The 20,810-nt window shown below is 41.5% G+C and overlaps 1 protein-coding gene across 1 annotated transcript in view; it reads left to right on the forward strand.

Moving 5' to 3' along the window:
- cfi (complement factor I) overlaps positions 1-18,805 on the forward strand; it is a 41,171-nt gene extending 22,366 nt beyond the window's left edge. Inside the window, exons 8-12 of the mRNA XM_067445371.1 lie at positions 10,378-10,511; positions 17,397-17,500; positions 17,574-17,854; positions 18,221-18,322; positions 18,487-18,805. Coding sequence (XP_067301472.1) covers positions 10,378-10,511; positions 17,397-17,500; positions 17,574-17,854; positions 18,221-18,322; positions 18,487-18,704 — 839 coding nt within the window. The 3' untranslated portion in view covers positions 18,705-18,805. The remainder of the gene's footprint in view (positions 1-10,377; positions 10,512-17,396; positions 17,501-17,573; positions 17,855-18,220; positions 18,323-18,486) is intronic.
- The last annotated feature ends 2,005 nt before the right edge of the window (positions 18,806-20,810 follow it).

The following is a 20,810-nucleotide window of genomic DNA, read 5'->3' on the forward strand; positions in this document are numbered from 1 at the left end:
ATGGACTCGATCTCCTCATCTGTGATCATCTCTGATCATTAATCATCATATAAATCTAATCTATCTAATGTTAGAGAATGAGATGAGGAGCAGGATGAGGAGCAGGACTGAAGCATTAGAGGAGTAGATGGACTCGATCTCCTCATCTGAGTCTGATCATCTCTGATCATTAATCATCATATAAATCTAATCTATCTAATGTTAGAGAATGAGATGAGGAGCAGGATGAGGAGCAGGACTGAAGCATTAGAGGAGTAGATGGACTCGATCTCCTCATCTGAGTCTGATCATCTCTGATCATTAATCATCATATAAATCTAATCTATCTAATGTTAGTGAATGAGATGAGGAGCAGGATGAGGAGCAGGACTGAAGAATTAGAGGAGTAGATGGACTCGATCTCCTCATCTGTGTCTGATCATCTCTGATCATTAATCATCATATAAATCTAATCTATCTAATGTTAGAGAATGAGATGAGGAGCAGGATGAGGAGCAGGACTGAAGCATTAGAGGAGTAGATGGACTCGATCTCCTCATCTGAGTCTGATCATCTCTGATCATTAATCATCATATAAATCTAATCTATCTAATGTTAGAGAATGAGATGAGGAGCAGGATGAGGAGCAGGACTGAAGCATTAGAGGAGTAGATGGACTCGATCTCCTCATCTGTGTCTGATCATCTCTGATCATTAATCATCATATAAATCTAATCTATCTAATGTTAGAGAATGAGATGAGGAGCAGGATGAGGAGCAGGACTGAAGCATTAGAGGTGTAGATGGACTCGATCTCCTCACCTGTGATCATCTCTGATCATTAATCATCATATAAATCTAATCTATCTAATGTTAGAGAATGAGATGAGGAGCAGGATGAGGAGCAGGACTGAAGCATTAGAGGAGTAGATGGACTCGATCTCCTCATCTGTGTCTGATCATCTCTGATCATTAATCATCATATAAATCTAATCTATCTAATGTTAGAGAATGAGATGAGGAGCAGGATGAGGAGCAGGACTGAAGCATTAGAGGAGTAGATGGACTCGATCTCCTCATCTGAGTCTGATCATCTCTGATCATTAATCATCATATAAATCTAATCTATCTAATGTTAGAGAATGAGATGAGGAGCAGGATGAGGAGCAGGACTGAAGCATTAGAGGTGTAGATGGACTCGATCTCCTCATCTGAGTCTGATCATCTCTGATCATTAATCATCATATAAATCTAATCTATCTAATGTTAGAGAATGAGATGAGGAGCAGGATGAGGAGCAGGACTGAAGCATTAGAGGAGTAGATGGACTCGATCTCCTCATCTGAGTCTGATCATCTCTGATCATTAATCATCATATAAATCTAATCTATCTAATGTTAGTGAATGAGATGAGGAGCAGGATGAGGAGCAGGACTGAAGAATTAGAGGAGTAGATGGACTCGATCTCCTCATCTGTGTCTGATCATCTCTGATCATTAATCATCATATAAATCTAATCTATCTAATGTTAGAGAATGAGATGAGGAGCAGGATGAGGAGCAGGACTGAAGCATTAGAGGAGTAGATGGACTCGATCTCCTCATCTGTGTCTGATCATCTCTGATCATTAATCATCATATAAATCTAATCTATCTAATGTTAGAGAATGAGATGAGGAGCAGGATGAGGAGCAGGACTGAAGCATTAGAGGTGTAGATGGACTCGATCTCCTCACCTGTGATCATCTCTGATCATTAATCATCATATAAATCTAATCTATCTAATGTTAGAGAATGAGATGAGGAGCAGGATGAGGAGCAGGACTGAAGCATTAGAGGAGTAGATGGACTCGATCTCCTCATCTGTGTCTGATCATCTCTGATCATTAATCATCATATAAATCTAATCTATCTAATGTTAGTGAATGAGATGAGGAGCAGGATGAGGAGCAGGACTGAAGCATTAGAGGTGTAGATGGACTCGATCTCCTCATCTGAGTCTGATCATCTCTGATCATTAATCATCATACAAATCTAATCTATCTAATGTTAGAGAATGAGATGAGGAGCAGGATGAGGAGCAGGACTGAAGAATTAGAGGAGTAGATGGACTCGATCTCCTCATCTGTGATCATCTCTGATCATTAATCATCATATAAATCTAATCTATCTAATGTTAGAGAATGAGATGAGGAGCAGGATGAGGAGCAGGACTGAAGCATTAGAGGAGTAGATGGACTCGATCTCCTCATCTGAGTCTGATCATCTCTGATCATTAATCATCATATAAATCTAATCTATCTAATGTTAGAGAATGAGATGAGGAGCAGGATGAGGAGCAGGACTGAAGCATTAGAGGTGTAGATGGACTCGATCTCCTCATCTGTGTCTGATCATCTCTGATCATTAATCATCATATAAATCTAATCTATCTAATGTTAGAGAATGAGATGAGGAGCAGGATGAGGAGCAGGACTGAAGCATTAGAGGAGTAGATGGACTCGATCTCCTCATCTGTGTCTGATCATCTCTGATCATTAATCATCATATAAATCTAATCTATCTAATGTTAGAGAATGAGATGAGGAGCAGGATGAGGAGCAGGACTGAAGCATTAGAGGTGTAGATGGACTCGATCTCCTCACCTGTGATCATCTCTGATCATTAATCATCATATAAATCTAATCTATCTAATGTTAGAGAATGAGATGAGGAGCAGGATGAGGAGCAGGACTGAAGCATTAGAGGTGTAGATGGACTCGATCTCCTCATCTGAGTCTGATCATCTCTGATCATTAATCATCATATAAATCTAATCTATCTAATGTTAGAGAATGAGATGAGGAGCAGGATGAGGAGCAGGACTGAAGCATTAGAGGAGTAGATGGACTCGATCTCCTCATCTGAGTCTGATCATCTCTGATCATTAATCATCATATAAATCTAATATATCTAATGTTAGAGAATGAGATGAGGAGCAGGATGAGGAGCAGGACTGAAGCATTAGAGGTGTAGATGGACTCGATCTCCTCATCTGTGATCATCTCTGATCATTAATCATCATATAAATCTAATCTATCTAATGTTAGTGAATGAGATGAGGAGCAGGATGAGGAGCAGGACTGAAGCATTAGAGGTGTAGATGGACTCGATCTCCTCATCTGTGATCATCTCTGATCATTAATCATCATATAAATCTAATCTATCTAATGTTAGAGAATGAGATGAGGAGCAGGATGAGCTCCAGGACTGAAGCATTAGAGGTGGAGATGGACTCGATCTCCTCATCTGTGTCTGATCATCTCTGATCATTAATCATCATATAAATCTAATCTATCTAATGTTAGTGAATGAGATGAGGAGCAGGATGAGGAGCAGGACTGAAGCATTAGAGGTGTAGATGGACTCGATCTCCTCATCTGTGTCTGATCATCTCTGATCATTAATCATCATATAAGTCTAATCTATCTAATGTTAGAGAATGAGATGAGGAGCAGGATGAGGAGCAGGACTGAAGCATTAGAGGTGTAGATGGACTCGATCTCCTCATCTGTGTCTGATCATCTCTGATCATTAATCATCATATAAGTCTAATCTATCTAATGTTAGTGAATGAGATGAGGAGCAGGATGAGGAGCTGGACTGAAGCATTAGAGGTGTAGATGGACTTGATCTCCTCATCTGTGTCTGATCATCTCTGATCATTAATCATCATACAAATCTAATCTATCTAATGTTAGAGAATGAGATGAGGAGCAGGATGAGGAGCAGGACTGAAGCATTAGAGGAGTAGATGGACTCGATCTCCTCATCTGTGATCATCTCTGATCATTAATCATCATATAAATCTAATCTATCTAATGTTAGAGAATGAGATGAGGAGCAGGATGAGGAGCAGGACTGAAGCATTAGAGGAGTAGTTGGACTCAATCTCCTCATCTGTGTCTGATCATCTCTGATCATTAATCATCATATAAATCTAATCTATCTAATGTTAGAGAATGAGATGAGGAGCAGGACTGAAGCATTAGAGGTGTAGATGGACTCGATCTCCTCATCTGTGTCTGATCATCTCTGATCATTAATCATCATATAAATCTAATCTATCTAATGTTAGAGAATGAGATGAGGAGCAGGATGAGGAGCAGGACTGAAGCATTAGAGGAGTAGATGGACTCGATCTCCTCATCTGTGTCTGATCATCTCTGATCATTAATCATCATATAAATCTAATCTATCTAATGTTAGAGAATGAGATGAGGAGCAGGATGAGGAGCAGGACTGAAGCATTAGAGGAGTAGATGGACTCGATCTCCTCATCTGAGTCTGATCATCTCTGATCATTAATCATCATATAAATCTAATATATCTAATGTTAGAGAATGAGATGAGGAGCAGGATGAGGAGCAGGACTGAAGCATTAGAGGTGTAGATGGACTCGATCTCCTCATCTGTGATCATCTCTGATCATTAATCATCATATAAATCTAATCTATCTAATGTTAGTGAATGAGATGAGGAGCAGGATGAGGAGCAGGACTGAAGCATTAGAGGTGTAGATGGACTCGATCTCCTCATCTGTGATCATCTCTGATCATTAATCATCATATAAATCTAATCTATCTAATGTTAGAGAATGAGATGAGGAGCAGGATGAGCTCCAGGACTGAAGCATTAGAGGTGGAGATGGACTCGATCTCCTCATCTGTGTCTGATCATCTCTGATCATTAATCATCATATAAATCTAATCTATCTAATGTTAGTGAATGAGATGAGGAGCAGGATGAGGAGCAGGACTGAAGCATTAGAGGTGTAGATGGACTCGATCTCCTCATCTGTGTCTGATCATCTCTGATCATTAATCATCATATAAGTCTAATCTATCTAATGTTAGAGAATGAGATGAGGAGCAGGATGAGGAGCAGGACTGAAGCATTAGAGGTGTAGATGGACTCGATCTCCTCATCTGTGTCTGATCATCTCTGATCATTAATCATCATATAAGTCTAATCTATCTAATGTTAGTGAATGAGATGAGGAGCAGGATGAGGAGCTGGACTGAAGCATTAGAGGTGTAGATGGACTTGATCTCCTCATCTGTGTCTGATCATCTCTGATCATTAATCATCATACAAATCTAATCTATCTAATGTTAGAGAATGAGATGAGGAGCAGGATGAGGAGCAGGACTGAAGCATTAGAGGAGTAGATGGACTCGATCTCCTCATCTGTGATCATCTCTGATCATTAATCATCATATAAATCTAATCTATCTAATGTTAGAGAATGAGATGAGGAGCAGGATGAGGAGCAGGACTGAAGCATTAGAGGAGTAGTTGGACTCAATCTCCTCATCTGTGTCTGATCATCTCTGATCATTAATCATCATATAAATCTAATCTATCTAATGTTAGAGAATGAGATGAGGAGCAGGACTGAAGCATTAGAGGTGTAGATGGACTCGATCTCCTCATCTGTGTCTGATCATCTCTGATCATTAATCATCATATAAATCTAATCTATCTAATGTTAGAGAATGAGATGAGGAGCAGGATGAGGAGCAGGACTGAAGCATTAGAGGAGTAGATGGACTCGATCTCCTCATCTGTGATCATCTCTGATCATTAATCATCATATAAATCTAATCTATCTAATGTTAGAGAATGAGATGAGGAGCAGGATGAGGAGCAGGACTGAAGCATTAGAGGAGTAGATGGACTCGATCTCCTCATCTGTGTCTGATCATCTCTGATCATTAATCATCATATAAATCTAATCTATCTAATGTTAGTGAATGAGATGAGGAGCAGGATGAGGAGCAGGACTGAAGCATTAGAGGAGTAGATGGACTCGATCTCCTCATCTGTGTCTGATCATCTCTGATCATTAATCATCATATAAATCTAATCTATCTAATGTTAGTGAATGAGATGAGGAGCAGGATGAGGAGCAGGACTGAAGCATTAGAGGTGTAGATGGACTCGATCTCCTCATCTGTGTCTGATCATCTCTGATCATTAATCATCATATAAATCTAATCTATCTAATGTTAGAGAATGAGATGAGGAGCAGGATGAGGAGCAGGACTGAAGCATTAATGGTGGAGATGGACTCGATCTCCTCATCTGTGATCATCTCTGATCATTAATCATCATATAAATCTAATCTATCTAATGTTAGAGAATGAGATGAGGAGCAGGATGAGGAGCAGGACTGAAGCATTAGAGGAGTAGATGGACTCGATCTCCTCATCTGTGTCTGATCATCTCTGATCATTAATCATCATATAAATCTAATCTATCTAATGTTAGAGAATGAGATGAGGAGCAGGATGAGGAGCTGGACTGAAGCATTAGAGGAGTAGATGGACTCGATCTCCTCATCTGTGTCTTATCATCTCTGATCATTAATCATCATATAAATCTAATCTATCTAATGTTAGAGAATGAGATGAGGAGCAGGATGAGGAGCAGGACTGAAGCATTAGAGGTGTAGATGGACTCGATCTCCTCATCTGAGTCTGATCATCTCTGATCATTAATCATCATATAAATCTAATCTATCTAATGTTAGTGAATGAGATGAGGAGCAGGATGAGGAGCAGGACTGAAGCATTAGAGGTGTAGATGGACTCGATCTCCTCATCTGTGTCTGATCATCTCTGAATCTGATCTAGAGTCAGTCTTTCACAAACACGGAATTTTCTCAGCTTTTTATTCAAAATGTTGCTTTTTTATGAAACTTACCCATATTTTAGTGTTCATAAAAAAGGAATGCATGAAGCGAGAATAAAACGGCCAGCTCTTTCTTTTGATATATTGCATGCTTAAACATTCATAAAACAAAATATTCTATGGGCTATTATATTTTTGTGAATGGTCAAAAACCCTGGAGGTGGCTGGCAACTTTTTTTTTTTTTTTAAACGCTGGCGGGGAAAGAGTTAACTGCTTAATGTGGGTTGTGCATCGTCATGGCTCCGCAGCGCAGATTAATCTAATATTTTGAGGTGTATGTGTAGGTGTATCAATGCACTTGTTTTTAACTTTCTGGATTACAAGTCTGCATCAAAAAGTCAAGTTTCCAGCTGCAGTAAGAAGAAGGTACAAATGATCCACCACCTGCAGCATCCACACACACGATATAGCCTACTAGCCAGGACATTTGTTGTGTATAAGGATGTGACATAATGTCACAAAGACTAATAGAGGCAAACTTGTATTTCCCACGCGAAACCAACCAGACCACTCAAATTAGAAAACATTATTACAAGCTTACCGTTGTGAATCAGGCTAAGGTAAGATGCTAGCTTTGAACACTGGCTGGTTTTGTACCTGCTCAATTATTGATTTTAAATTATTTTAAACCAAACAAATTTAAGGATTGCAGTACCCAGATAGCATGGTGACATTGATTCAATGTTGAAATTCCATCAGAATCATCATTTTGTTTGAGGTTGAAATTTCAATGCTAAGTAATATTGGATCAATGTTGAAAATTCAATGCTAACACCATACTGGACCAATGTTGAAAATGCACTGCTAAATAATATTGGATCAATGTTGATAATTCCATGCTTTTCAGTGTTGAAAAGACAAACATTGAATCAATGCTGATGTTTGGTCAGCTTATTTCTCCACCGGTGAGGCTTACGGTCAATCTATCTGTCACATTATTCAACATGTTAAGGCAAGTCCAAATCAATTGGCTACATTTGTGTGAATGTGAGCACATTTATTATCCTCAAAGGATACGATGAGTACACCAACCAGTGTGTGGATTCACAAAGAATACATAAATGTAAATTTTGTAATTGTAAGCCTTTCTTTAACCTTTTTCTGGAAGAGTTAAAATTGTATGCGTGTTTGATTTCTGACTCTTCCAATAAGAAAGCTGTAAAAACTATGAATCTTTTTAAAAGGTATATTATTTTCCTGCTTACTGGCATGTAATGTTGTCATTCTGTGTTTCATGTTATTATAATAAAAAATGTAAAAAACAAACAAAAAAAACAAAGAACTTCTACCATAAATTTAGTCTATCAGTTTTAAATAAATAAAAATGTAGCCTATTATTATCATTTAAATCATGTAGAATGTACTTGCATTTCATTATTTATCTAAAGAATACAGAGTTAATAAAGAATTTAGAATATGTGTCCCTATCGAATATCGAATGCGCCTCAATCCAATCCAGCAGGTGGCGGTAATGCACCTTCAAGACATCCACCAATCAACCAAAGCAAGCGCAGCTGAACAGACTTCAATCGCGAAAAAGAGACACAGGACAACGACCATGTTTTTTTAGAGGTAAGTGGCCTACAAAAAAATAATTATTAAATGCATCTCAATTTTATTTTAGTGTTTTTATTCATCTTTATGTTTTACAACTTGTGTGCTTCTCCTGAGCGAGTTAGAGTAAACTGCAATGTTAATAATAGTCACATGAGCGCCCTCGTAAGTTACACAACCAACGGCCAGGATAATCTTAATACATTGAGTTTCAGTTGGTTTTTCAACAAACCATATCATATTTGTATTCATTTTTTTTTTTAAGATTGGCATTAATCTTAATTGCTTAAGATTAAATTGCGTTTAATCTGTGAATTGCGTCCGAATTCTGACTCGTGCAACTTTTTTTTTGTCGTGCGTCGTTTGTTGTGAGGTGTTCATCTATTTTATGAGATGATTTTAGTATTAAGATAATTCATCTGTGCGAGTAAAATGTGCATCTGTGGAAACGGTGCTGCGCATGCATTCATTGACTTGTGAGTCGATCCTATTTGATTCATTTGGATTTTGAGACCATATAGGATCGACTCACAAGTCAATGAATGCGCGGCGCGGATCCACACACGTATCTTACTCGTTGCACACACAGATGAATCATTTTGAATCATCCTATATTCGTCCAGTGTATAAACGAGAGGCGATCGGAAGGTTAGATGAATTTCTGGCTTGTCAGTAATTGTGTTCGCCACTCGTGAGAGTATCTCACAGCTGAAGCAGAACTAGAACTGATTGACCTGTTAGCGCGGTGAGGGGAAATATAATCAGTTCAGCTCTGCTTCAGCTGTACGATATCATCACGAGAGCAGATCACAATTACATCATTACAGTTTAATCTTTAATGCAGCAAGAAAAAAGAAAAGAGTGAGATCTTTAAGTTCTGTAGGCAGCTATATCAAACTACAGAAATTTAGTAAACAGTTGTGCCTCCAGTTCGTGTTGTACATGGAAAAAAAATCTCTTCCAAACCACCATGTAGCCTATACAGCTCCGCTATTTGGTCATTCATTTACTTGTTTCATTTTCACACTTTATTTATTTACTATTAAATACAATAATATTATTAGCCAAAACACCGGATATAGTCACTTTGCTCTTTCATTCATTGTGTGTCTGCTGGTCCTTTAAAGTCTATACTAAAATGCATTAAATAGTCCTGAATTTAATGTTTAACTGGGATATCAAGATTTTGATAAAATTTCAAGTTTCACTTCATTTTTTAGTAGGCTATATTTGTAATGTATAATTAATCACATTTCCAAATTTTTACTAACTTCTTGTTGTTTTAGATGCTGTGAATGCTGATAAAAGGAGGCATCAGAGTTTATCTTTGCTGGGACGGTGCAGAACTGGCTCCATTACAACCTGAAGGGCTTCGGGGCATTGCTCATGGTGGAAACCCCTGAGTTTGGAGGATTTCATTCTTTCTTCTACCTTCTTTCTTTCAGTAGTACTGTGTTATTTCTGTATTTATTGGCAAGGTTACATTTGTATTTACTTCCATTTTGCAGATGCAGGTTTCATGTTTTTCCAGGCTCTTCTCATTTGTGTTATAAATTCAGATGTAATTGTTTCAAGTCAATGTGAGATTTCCTGTTGTAACTGTGGGGCATAAATAAAGACATTTGCATGTAAACTGAAGGATGTTGTTTACTTTGAGTGACTTTTTGATGTAAAATCATATCGACTGCAGCCACACATGGTCTCTGATTAAAATGAATAAAATAAAGAGACAAATTAACTGGCATAGAATCCTGCTGTACATAAAGCAAGATTGATCTATTTTTCATCGTTGAATTAACATTATTTCAGGGTACAAACCTGATGAAAAATCAACATTCTCTACATTGACATCTCAACATTGATTCAATGATATTTTAGTTGATGCATTAACATTGATTCAACGCTGATTCACTGTTTGTCTGCTATCTGGGCTGTAATGTTAGCATTACCAAGATTATTTGTTTTTTTACATTTTGAATGTTTTTTCAAATCATTCATAAATATTGTTTTGTAACTTAATGGGAATTTTAGCAAAACATTCTTAAAACATCTTTTTTGTTAGCTGGGCAAATGTTAAATGTGCACATCTGCTATATCCTGTTGTTCCAGAGATCAGAAGTATACGTTCGTCTGCAGAGAGCCAGCTGCAGTGTGGCATTCCCAATTTGGAGTACAAACAAGAGGATGATGCGACTTCCCATTCACGCAGGAAACGCTTAGTAGGAGGAGAAGAGGCCTTACCGGTCAGTCTTAAAAAAACAACTTCAGAAACACAAGGGCTTGGTAGTAGGACGATATACTGTACATTGTGGTTTCTGCCTTCTGGCCAATCTCTTCCTTTGAAAATAGATCTCCAGATTGCTAAAGAACAAAACGTTTAACCCTTATACCTCCCTCGCACACAAATCCTTCCCTCCAATGTCAAAATGAGCCGAAGCCCTAAAATTATAAAAAAAATTCCCCAGAAAGCATATTTAATTTAATTTTGATTCTATTTTTTCTATTGCATATTTTTTCTTTTTCTAATGCTAGGTAAATTCTAGGTAAATTTTGTTTACCTTTAAATTGCTAGATTTTTTATCAATAAATAATCATTTTAGCACATTCTTTCAACTTAAATTCAAAATAACTCACAATATCATGCATTACCCTTTAAATTCAGCCCATAATATCCAACATTGGGGTTGACCTCTGTTGACCTCTTGTGGCAAAATAATGATATAACATGATATTTCAAGACTCTTGCCACAAGATGACTTATAACAATTTTTTGGTAAAGTTTTAGCATTTTTAGTTTAACTTTTGAGCATTTTTAGGGGTTTCAATGTGTACTTGAGGCAGGTGTCCCAAACCTTTTGTAATATAGTGTATCTATTTGAAGTTGGAGAGACGCAGCGTGATATGGTAGATTTTTTGGGAGCAGAGATGCTTGGAAGGAAATTGAGTCAAGTGTGAAGCCTAAAAAACTCAATGGAGGTGCAGGCCCAGAGGTTTTTCTGCTCTGATACTGGAATGCTGAGCTCAGTGAAAACATTGAAAGTGGAAAGCCCTGACTTGACTATGGTTGTGCTGATGGAAGTGTAATGATTAGAATTAATCGAGAAGATGGGGGACATAAGGGAGTCTGCACAGTGCTTCTGAAAGGGAGTAAGCCAAAAGGGAGCTTCTTTCTCAAAAGTTAAGTCAAAGTCGAAGAAGGATTGCTTCCGCAGGTGAGTTGTATGGCAAAATAGTAGGCACCTTTCCAGAGGACTTCAAAGAACAGCCCAAAATCTGGATTGATAGGCAAGACATTGAAGGCACTGGTGATATATGCTTTGGCGAGCAATGCTCTGTGGCCTACCAAGACAAGTTGATTTATGTAGCACATTTCATACACAATGGCAATTCAAAGTGCTTTACATAGTGTAATAGTTCGTGGGAGGAAAGGAAAAGGACAAAGGGGTCGGCTGGACTGCTGACATATTTATTAACTCACAAATCAACTTAAATTTCACAAACACCAACTGGTGACTTTTACTCTGTGATCACATGTCCGTACAACACTTCCGGGTTGCGTGTTTCGGTTTCCGCTTCCCGTCAGCAGTCCATCTCTCTCAACTGCTTCTGTTTCTCCTGCCGTTTTATATTCTCTCCGCGCCAATTACTGAAATGAGAAACAGGTGTTGATAGTTTTTATCCAAACCACTCACTTACCGCTCGTCTCCTGATTCTCTCTCCCGCTGCAGACCTCGCTACTTTTTTCTTGTGCTCAGGTAAGTGATACGGCCGGCTGCGAACTACCACGCCTGACTCAGACTCAATATGGTGCTGAATCAGGTTAGTACGGCCCGGTAGGGGTGAGAAACCTTTGGCAAACTCTGCCTGTAATTTCGTTAAATCAGTGAGTTGGGACGGGGAGAGGTGATCTCCACCTGGAGCCAGGGCGAGGGATTGTGGTTTGACATTCGCCTCTGGTCCGAGATCATCCCCCCCTGACCACCATCACCAACATCACTGATTCCGCCTCATTTCATTTTTTTTTTCAAGGTGGTTGAGGTGATAGATCTGACAGGACCCGTTCCTATCGGACCGTATTACCTCATAATCGAGATCTCCTACTTGTCGTGCGACCTCAAACGGTCCCTGCCACTTAGCCATCAATTTAGAGCTCAACATTGGGAGTAATACAAGTACTTTCTCTCCCGGTGCAAATTTGCGTAGTCTAGTTCCCCTGTTATACAGCTGGCAAGTCCAGCACATATTGAATTTCGTTTTTGCCCTGAGATGGTCCCTCCTCCCAAGTTTCTCTCAGGACATCCAGCACCCCTCCGGGCTGGCGTCCATAGAGAAGCTTGAATGGGGAAATCCTCGTGGAGGCTTGTGGAACCTCTCGCACAGCGAATAACAAGGGCTCTAGCCACCTATCCTAATTTTCGGCGTCTTCATGAATGAACTTACGGATCATGGATTTAAGTGTGCGATTAAACCGTTCGACGAGGCCGTCAGTTTGTGGGTGATAGACGCTAGTTCGAATCGATTTAATGCCCAACAATCCGTACAGTTCACGTAGCGTACGTGACATAAACGCCGTGCCCTGATCAGTGAGGATTTCTTTTGGAACCCCCACCCGGGAGATGAGACGAAACAGGGCATCTGCAACACTTTTAGCGGAAATGTTGCAGAGAGCCACTGCTTCAGGATATCGTGTTGCATAATCATCTATGACTAACGCAAAGCGATGTCCTCGTGCCGATCGCTCTAATGGCCCAATGAGGTCCATACCAATTCTTTCGAAGCGGACCTGCATTAAGGGAAGAGGGCGCAAAGGCGCTTTTGGGGTGGCTGGTGGGTTCACCAACTTACATTCCGGACACAACGTGCACCACCTGCACACGTTGTCATGAATGCCCGGCCAAAAGAAACGGGTCATGAGGCGATTCAGTGTTGCTGCCTGTCCCAAATGGCCAGCCATAGGATTAGAATGAGCGGCATGGAAAAGCATTTCCCTGTGGCTCTTTGGAATTAACAATTGGGTTGTATTCACTTTTGTCCGAGCGTCTTGGGTCACTCGATACAACCAGTCTTTTAAAATGGCAAAATACGGATAGGTGAGCGGGAGGGCAGGTTGGAGAGCATGGCCATCGATTGATCGGACCTGTCGAAACACATGTTTTAATGTCTCATCCTGAGACTGCTCCAGAGGAAAGTCATCACGCTCCGAGAGAATGTGTCTCCCGATCTCGTTTGGTTCCTCTAAAGCAGAACCTAGCGGTCCTGGCTTAGTTTCTCCCACCTGTACCAGTCTCCTTTCAGGCCTTATTTCCCCAAGATGCATCCACACATAACGCCCCCAATAAAACCGTAAACACGGGCCAATTCGTTCCCAAAATTATCGGATGCCGGAGGTGGGGACTAACCGCCACCTCTACACTGTGCTTTTTCCCCCGGAATTGAATAATAATTGGGACAACCGGATACTCCACCATATCCCCGTGTATGCACCGCACCTTAACCACGCGGCTTGAATCCAATGCCCCCGGTTGAATCAGGCTTTGATGGATTAAGGTTTGGTTACATCCTGAATCCACCAAGGCCGGATACGTACCCCCCTTGATACTCACAGGTATTTGATACTCACCAGCCTGACCGGGGGTGACCTGGGGGACGTCCGGGACCCGGATCATCATCCTTACCTCCATCATGGGACACCTGTCTACAAAATGCTCCGGGTCCCCGCAACGCCATCAGGCCAGCCCAGACCTAGCCGCCGCCCCAGTGGCAGGGAGTGGATTAGAGAATTGGCGGAGAGAGAGAGCGGAGAAACGGAAGCACTATCTCCTGGGATTCCCGAAGTGCCCTTGGCCCATCCCGCCCCGGCCCCAGGCGGGACACGAGGAGGGCCGAGTGGACGGGACCTAGGGAGAGGGACAGGGCGAGAGAGAGGAGGCAGAGAGAGAGTTAGAGGGCAGGGGTTCGCCGACCCCTGTGCACGCCACCATGTGGTCCTCCGCCAGATCTGCCGTCTTCTTGGGTAGTCGAGCGATAAACTGCTCCAGGAACGCCTCTGGATCGTCCTGGGGCCCCATCTTGTGCAGCAGCAAGTGCATGTGCGCGGTGGTACTGATTCTCTCTCCCGCTGCAGACCTCGCTAAACCACGCCCCCCCCCCCGCCACACATAGAAATTAATTAAAATAGGGATAACATATGCATAAGAAAAAGAATACAATGTGTAAAAATAAAAATAGAAACAGTTGTAAAGAGAATAATAAAATAAAAAAACCTTTTTTCAGATTCCTACCTGCCTGATTCTAAATTCGGGCACTCCTATCTGAGATGGAAAAGATGGAGCAGGTTCGCAATGTCTCCTGGACCTTACAAGTCAGTCCAAGACGGCTCCTGTAGGGGACGTTACCTTTTTCCCCACAGGGCCTCCCCTTTCTTGAGTCCGCTTCTTTACACTCTCTGCTACCAAAAGCAGAAAGAAGCGAAGCACACTGCTCTCCTTTTCCAATCTATTCCAGTCAGACAGCCCTAACCAAAAGTAATAATCAACAGATGTATAAGAAATAGAAATATACAGTTGTAAACTACCAGGCAAATGAGTTTGATGACATGGTCGATGGTAGCATATTGCATGGAGAAGTCTGGAGCTGGGATGATGCTATTAATGCTTGGAATGCCGTGGCAAGAAGACAAGTCGGTTATTAATCTCTTTCAAGTATAGACCAGTTGAAAAACAGAAATGGAGGTTGAAGGAGTCCAGATTTGCTCAAGTGAAGTATAAATCCCTGGAAGGTTGGATGAGGTTGTCTGGACTGAAGTGTTAGCTGTTTGAGAAATATCAGTAAACTGGAGCCGTATTACTGTGAACGGCGACTAATTTGTGAGAGTAGCTGAGACAGGGGGATGGGTGATGAACTGCTGAAGCTGGCGTGTCTGTAGTTTAAGTAGGCTGTTGGCGGAGGTTTGGCATGGGGTGGAGCAGGGAGGAGGAAAACGAGTATGATTGAAATAGAAATGAATCTATTCCAGTCCAGATTGACCTGCATTAGGTAGAATTTCCTGGGGCACTGGATAAGGTCTCTGGACTGAAGAATTAGGGGGCGGTCACACTACACTTTTCATTCAATTGACTTCCATTCGTATAAATGCTTCAGTCCTCAGATGCAAGCTCATGTGAAAAGTCGAGTAGATTGTATGTTTTAAATTTTTAGAGTATAACTATTTGTTTAGCTGTTTGAGAAATAGAATAAACGAGAGTTGTATGGCTGCGAATGGTTAAAGCAGGGGTAAAGGAATGGATGCTGGGATGAAAGGAGGTATGTGAGTAGGATTTCTGAGCAAGTTGTGAGCGCAGAGAAGAAAAGAATTATGTAATTATTAGAGAAGATCAGATGGAGCGAGTGCTTGTCCACCATCTGATCCGGATATGGTCCGGATCCGCTTGACTGGGAAGTGTTCCTGGTTCTGGCTGACCTAGTTAATGCAGCCTAACAATCATTTAATTGAGTGTTTTATGTGTATGCTATAGTGAAGAGATGTGTTTTTAGTCTAGATTTAAACTGAAAGAGTGTGTCTGCTTCCCGGAGAATGCTAGGAAGAACTTAGGTGCTAAATAGGAAAATGATCGACCGCCTGCAGTTGATTTAGATATTCTAGGTATTATCAACTGGCCAGAGTTTAGAGACCGCAATAGACGGGATGGAGTATAATGTGTTAAGAGCTCGCTTAAGTACTGGAGCTAAACCATTTAGTGCTTTGAGTAATAAGCAAGATTTTAAAATGAATGCGGTTTAATAGGGAGCCAGTGCAGTGTTGACCGATCTGGACTAATATGATCATACTTCCTGGTTCTAGTAAGAACTCTAGCTGCTGCGTTTTGGACCAGCTGGAGTTTGTTTATTAAGCGAGCAGGGCAACCACCCAGTAGAGCATTACAATAATCTAGCCTTGAGCTCATGAACTGTTCAGCATTTTTCATTGAAAGCATGTGCTGTGATTTAGATCTTTTTTTAAGATGGAAGAATGCAGTTTTACAGATGCTAGAAATTTGGCTTTCAAATGAGAGATTGGTATCAAAGAGCACACCCAGGTTCCTGTCGCCTTTGGCTTGGGTTGCACAGTTGGGGACTCAAATTTCTAACTAAAATATCCTAATTAATCTAATTAGTAAACTAAATTAACTATATCAACTAAATGACTGATCTGCCCACATTGTCACTCTATGACAATTGAAAGGAGTGGCTGTACAGCCGAATCAAATTTTTCTTTCCATTATTTTCCTGTCAACACTGTGAAGCTGCTTTGAAACAATCTGCATTGTAAAAAGCGCTATATAAATAAAATTGACTTGACTTGACATGTGAAATACAGCTTGGATGCCACTAGGGGTGCTGCTGTCTGAAGCTGTTGTGGAGGAGAATGTCTCATGATGTCACGGGTGAAGGAGAGTTGCTGGAAGCAATGTAGGCTCGGCGTTTGTTATGACAGAAGTTTTGATGGTGTATGAATATGTAAAGCACTTTGGTGGCCATGGTTCTGGTGAAAGCACTATGAAAATGCTTTCCATTTACCATTTTTTACCAAGTTTTGGTGGATGTGGTAGACGTGTGGCAGCAGCAGGAGTTGCTAGGAGAGTAATCAGGAATTGAGTCCTGGAGAAGCAGCTTTTGAGGAAAATGAGGAAGCCAGATTCCACGTCTTCTAAGAGTATGGCGATCTCGGGTTCAATGGTCCTAAACGTTGAGAAGAGGGAGCCTGGGAATGAGTAAGAGTTGGAGAGTTTTTTTGAGATGGTTTTGGACGAGAATACTTGTGGGGCTGAGGAATGTGCACAACGAAAACGCAAGTGTTGGGAAGTATGGCTGTGATTTAGGTGATCCTCAATAGGGTGGAATTAAATTGAGTTAATCTGTATCTCTGAATCCAAAGTGAGTGGACTTTGAGAGATCAAGACAAACAGTACTGTAAGGAGTAACCCGATTTAAGAAGGTTTTTGAGAAGTATGGTGACTGGTTGAGGTGTGGCCCTGCTCTCAAACCTCAGTTAACTAGTTAACTTTCTAAATTTCACTAGGCAGCACAAACTGAAATTTAAAATGCCTCTTTGTTTTGAAATGACCTGTGTGTGATATTTGCCCCTGCAGACTCAGATACAGTGGCAGGTGGCCATACAGGAGGAAGGCTCGATCCACTGTGGAGGGGTGTATCTGGGCGGCTGCTGGGTTTTGACCGCTGCCCACTGCGTCAGGTATAACCCATCGGGAAACGTTTTGATCAACCTGAACAACTACTGAGAAACAGTTGTGCATTTGTGTCTCTAGGCCCAAACCAAAGTCCTACCGAATCAAGTTCTCTCTCTGGATGAAGCATCGTAAGCAGTCGACGACAGACAGCATCCCAGTGAAGAACATCATTATCCACCATGAATATAACCCACAAACCTACGTCAATGACATCGCTTTGGTGCAGCTAGAGAAGCTGAAACTTTCGGACATATGCATGAAAGAAAACCCCGCGGTCCGAGCCGTCTGCGTGCCTTGGTCCACCCAACAGTTCCAGCCCAACGACACCTGCACCATCTCCGGCTGGGGCCGCGACAGAGGTTCGGCTCTAAGCTGCCATATTTAACAAACGTGATTCCAAATATAAAAGAATATCAGAGTCCACACTACAATTCTAACAATAATGGAGGAGGAAGGATATCACTCAAATAATTTTTTCCCCCTAGATGATGAACAATAAAAACATTGACTGCCAGAGATCAGAATCTATCCTACTTTAATGACCTTTAGTTTTTAAGCTAAAGACGACAAAACTGCAGCTCATGCTTATAATAAACAGAATGATATCATCCGCCAGTGTGAACGCTGATATTGTTATTGGTGGGAACAGGCTTTTAGATTGATTTCATTTACTGCGGCAGGGTTACAGTTGGGGTTTTAATGTATCTATGTCTGTTTGTTTGAAGCCGGAAAGTCAGCAGCGATTCTAAAATGGGCAAATGTGACGATTATCGGTGACTGCAAGAATTATTACAATGACCGTTTCCTCCCTGGAATGGAGTGTGCAGGTATGTGTGCAACAGTGTGTGTGAGTGAGTGAGTGAGTGTACAATAGGCATGCACTACTGTAATTAATGTTTAAGCGTTCGTTTAAATAATGGGACAGTACCATGTACTTAGTGACTCTTCGTTCACCTGTTCCTGTGCTCTCATTGGTTGTGCTCTGTGTCAGGTGACCTGGAGGGGAAGGTGGACTCGTGTCAGGGCGACTCCGGAGGGCCATTGGTGTGTAAAGATGCTTCTGGCCTGTCGTATGTGTGGGGAATCGTGAGCTGGGGTGATAAATGTGGCGAACCCAATTATCCAGGTGTCTACACTAAAGTGGCACATTATTTTGACTGGATCCGGTTCCACACAGGCTGGCCGGCTGTAACCAAATTTAACCAGTAACTGGTTAATATTTTCAGATTGATCATACTATATGTGCTTCTGAACTTCTGCTTGTTTTTGCTATTAAAATGCAGATTATACATGTATCAAGCAATTTAAAAGCTTAGTCCTGTCTCTTCTTTTGTTTCCATGTGTTTCATAGCTTGTGGTGTTTTTGAGAAATTACATTTTATGTGGCCTTACTGATGTGAATTTCCAAATTATTATTATTGAGTTGCAAAATCTAGATTCTGTTATTTGTTCTTGGCAATGCAAACGTGTTTATGAATATCCTGTAATCACATTAAAAGACCTACTGCTTGAAAACTTTATATTAAATTTGGCCACACTGTATATTAGGGGACCTTAACTACTAATGTACTAACATTTAAATTAATCATTTGATACCTTAAATTTAACCACACCTGACCCTAACTCTATCCTTAAACTGACCCACACCACCACACCTGACCCTAACTCTACCTTTAAACTGACCCACACCACCACACCTGACCCTAACTCTACCCTTAAACTGACCCGCACCACCACACCTGTCCCTAACCCTACCCTTAAACTGACCCACACCACCACACCTGTCCCTAACTCTACCCTTAAACTGACCCACACAACCACACCTGACCCTAACTCTACCCTTAAACTGACCCACACCTGTCCCTAACTCTACCCTTTAACTGACCCACACCACCACACCTGTCCCTAATTCTACCCTTAAACTGACCCACACCACCACACCTGTCCCTAACCCTACCCTTAAACTGACCCACACCACCACACCTGACCCTAACTCTACCCTTAAACTGACCCACACCACCACACCTGTCCCTAACTTTACTCTTAAACTGACCCACACCACCACACCTGTCCCTAACCCTACCCTTAAACTGACCCACACCACCACACCTGTCCCTAACTCTACCCTTAAACTGACCCAAACCACCACACCCGTCCCTAACTCTACCTTTAACTGACCCACACCACCACACCTGGCCCTAACTCTACCCTTAAACTGACCCACACCACCAATCCTGTCCCTAACTTTACCCTTAAACTGACCCACACCACCACACCTCTCCCTAACTCTACCTTTAAACTGAACCACACCACCACACCTGTCCCTAACTCTACCCTTAAACTGACCCACACCACCACACCTGTCCCTAACTCTACCCTTAAACTGACCCACACCACCACACCTAACCCTAACTCTACCCTTAAACTGACCCACACCACCACACCTGACCCTAACTTTACCCTTAAACTGACCCACACCACCACACCTGTCCCTAACTCTACCCTTAAACTGACCCACACCACCACACCTGTCCCTAACTCTACCTTTAAACTGACCCACACCACCACACCTGACCCTAACTCTACCCTTAAACTGACCCACACCACCACACCTGACCCTAACTCTACCTTTAAACTGACCCACACCACCACACCTGTCCCTAACTCTATCCTTAAACTGACCCACACCACCACACCTGACCCTAACTCTACCCTTAAACTGACCCACACCACCACACCTGACCCTAACTCTACCCTTAAACTGACCCACACCACCACACCTGTCCCTAACCCTACCCTTAAACTGACCCACACCACCACACCTGTCCCTAACTCTATCCTTAAACTGACCCACACCACCACACCTGACCCTAACTCTACCCTTAAACTGACCCACACCACCACACCTGTCCCTAACTCTACCCTTAAACTGACACACACCACCACACCTGTCCCTAACTCTACCCTTAAACTGACCCACACCACCACACCTGTCCCTAATTCTACCCTTAAACTGACCCACACCACCACACCTGTCCCTAACTCTACTCTTAAACTGACCCACACCACCACACCTGTCCCTAACTCTACCCTTAAACTGACGCACCACCACACCTGTCCCTAACTCTACCCTTAAACTGACCCACACCACCACACCTGTCTGGTCTGATTTTTTGTTATTGATTTGACTCTAATTTATTTATTTTTATTTTAAGTGTTTATACATAGTAAGACTTGATAGTCTCCTATATTGATAATGCATGCTGTCAATCATTCGTCTCAGCTGCAGGTTGAGGTTCAGCTAAGTTAATTACA

The sequence above is a fragment of the Pseudorasbora parva genome, chromosome 6, assembly GCF_024679245.1.
Source record: "Pseudorasbora parva isolate DD20220531a chromosome 6, ASM2467924v1, whole genome shotgun sequence".
Classification (NCBI taxonomy): Eukaryota; Metazoa; Chordata; class Actinopteri; order Cypriniformes; family Gobionidae; genus Pseudorasbora; species Pseudorasbora parva.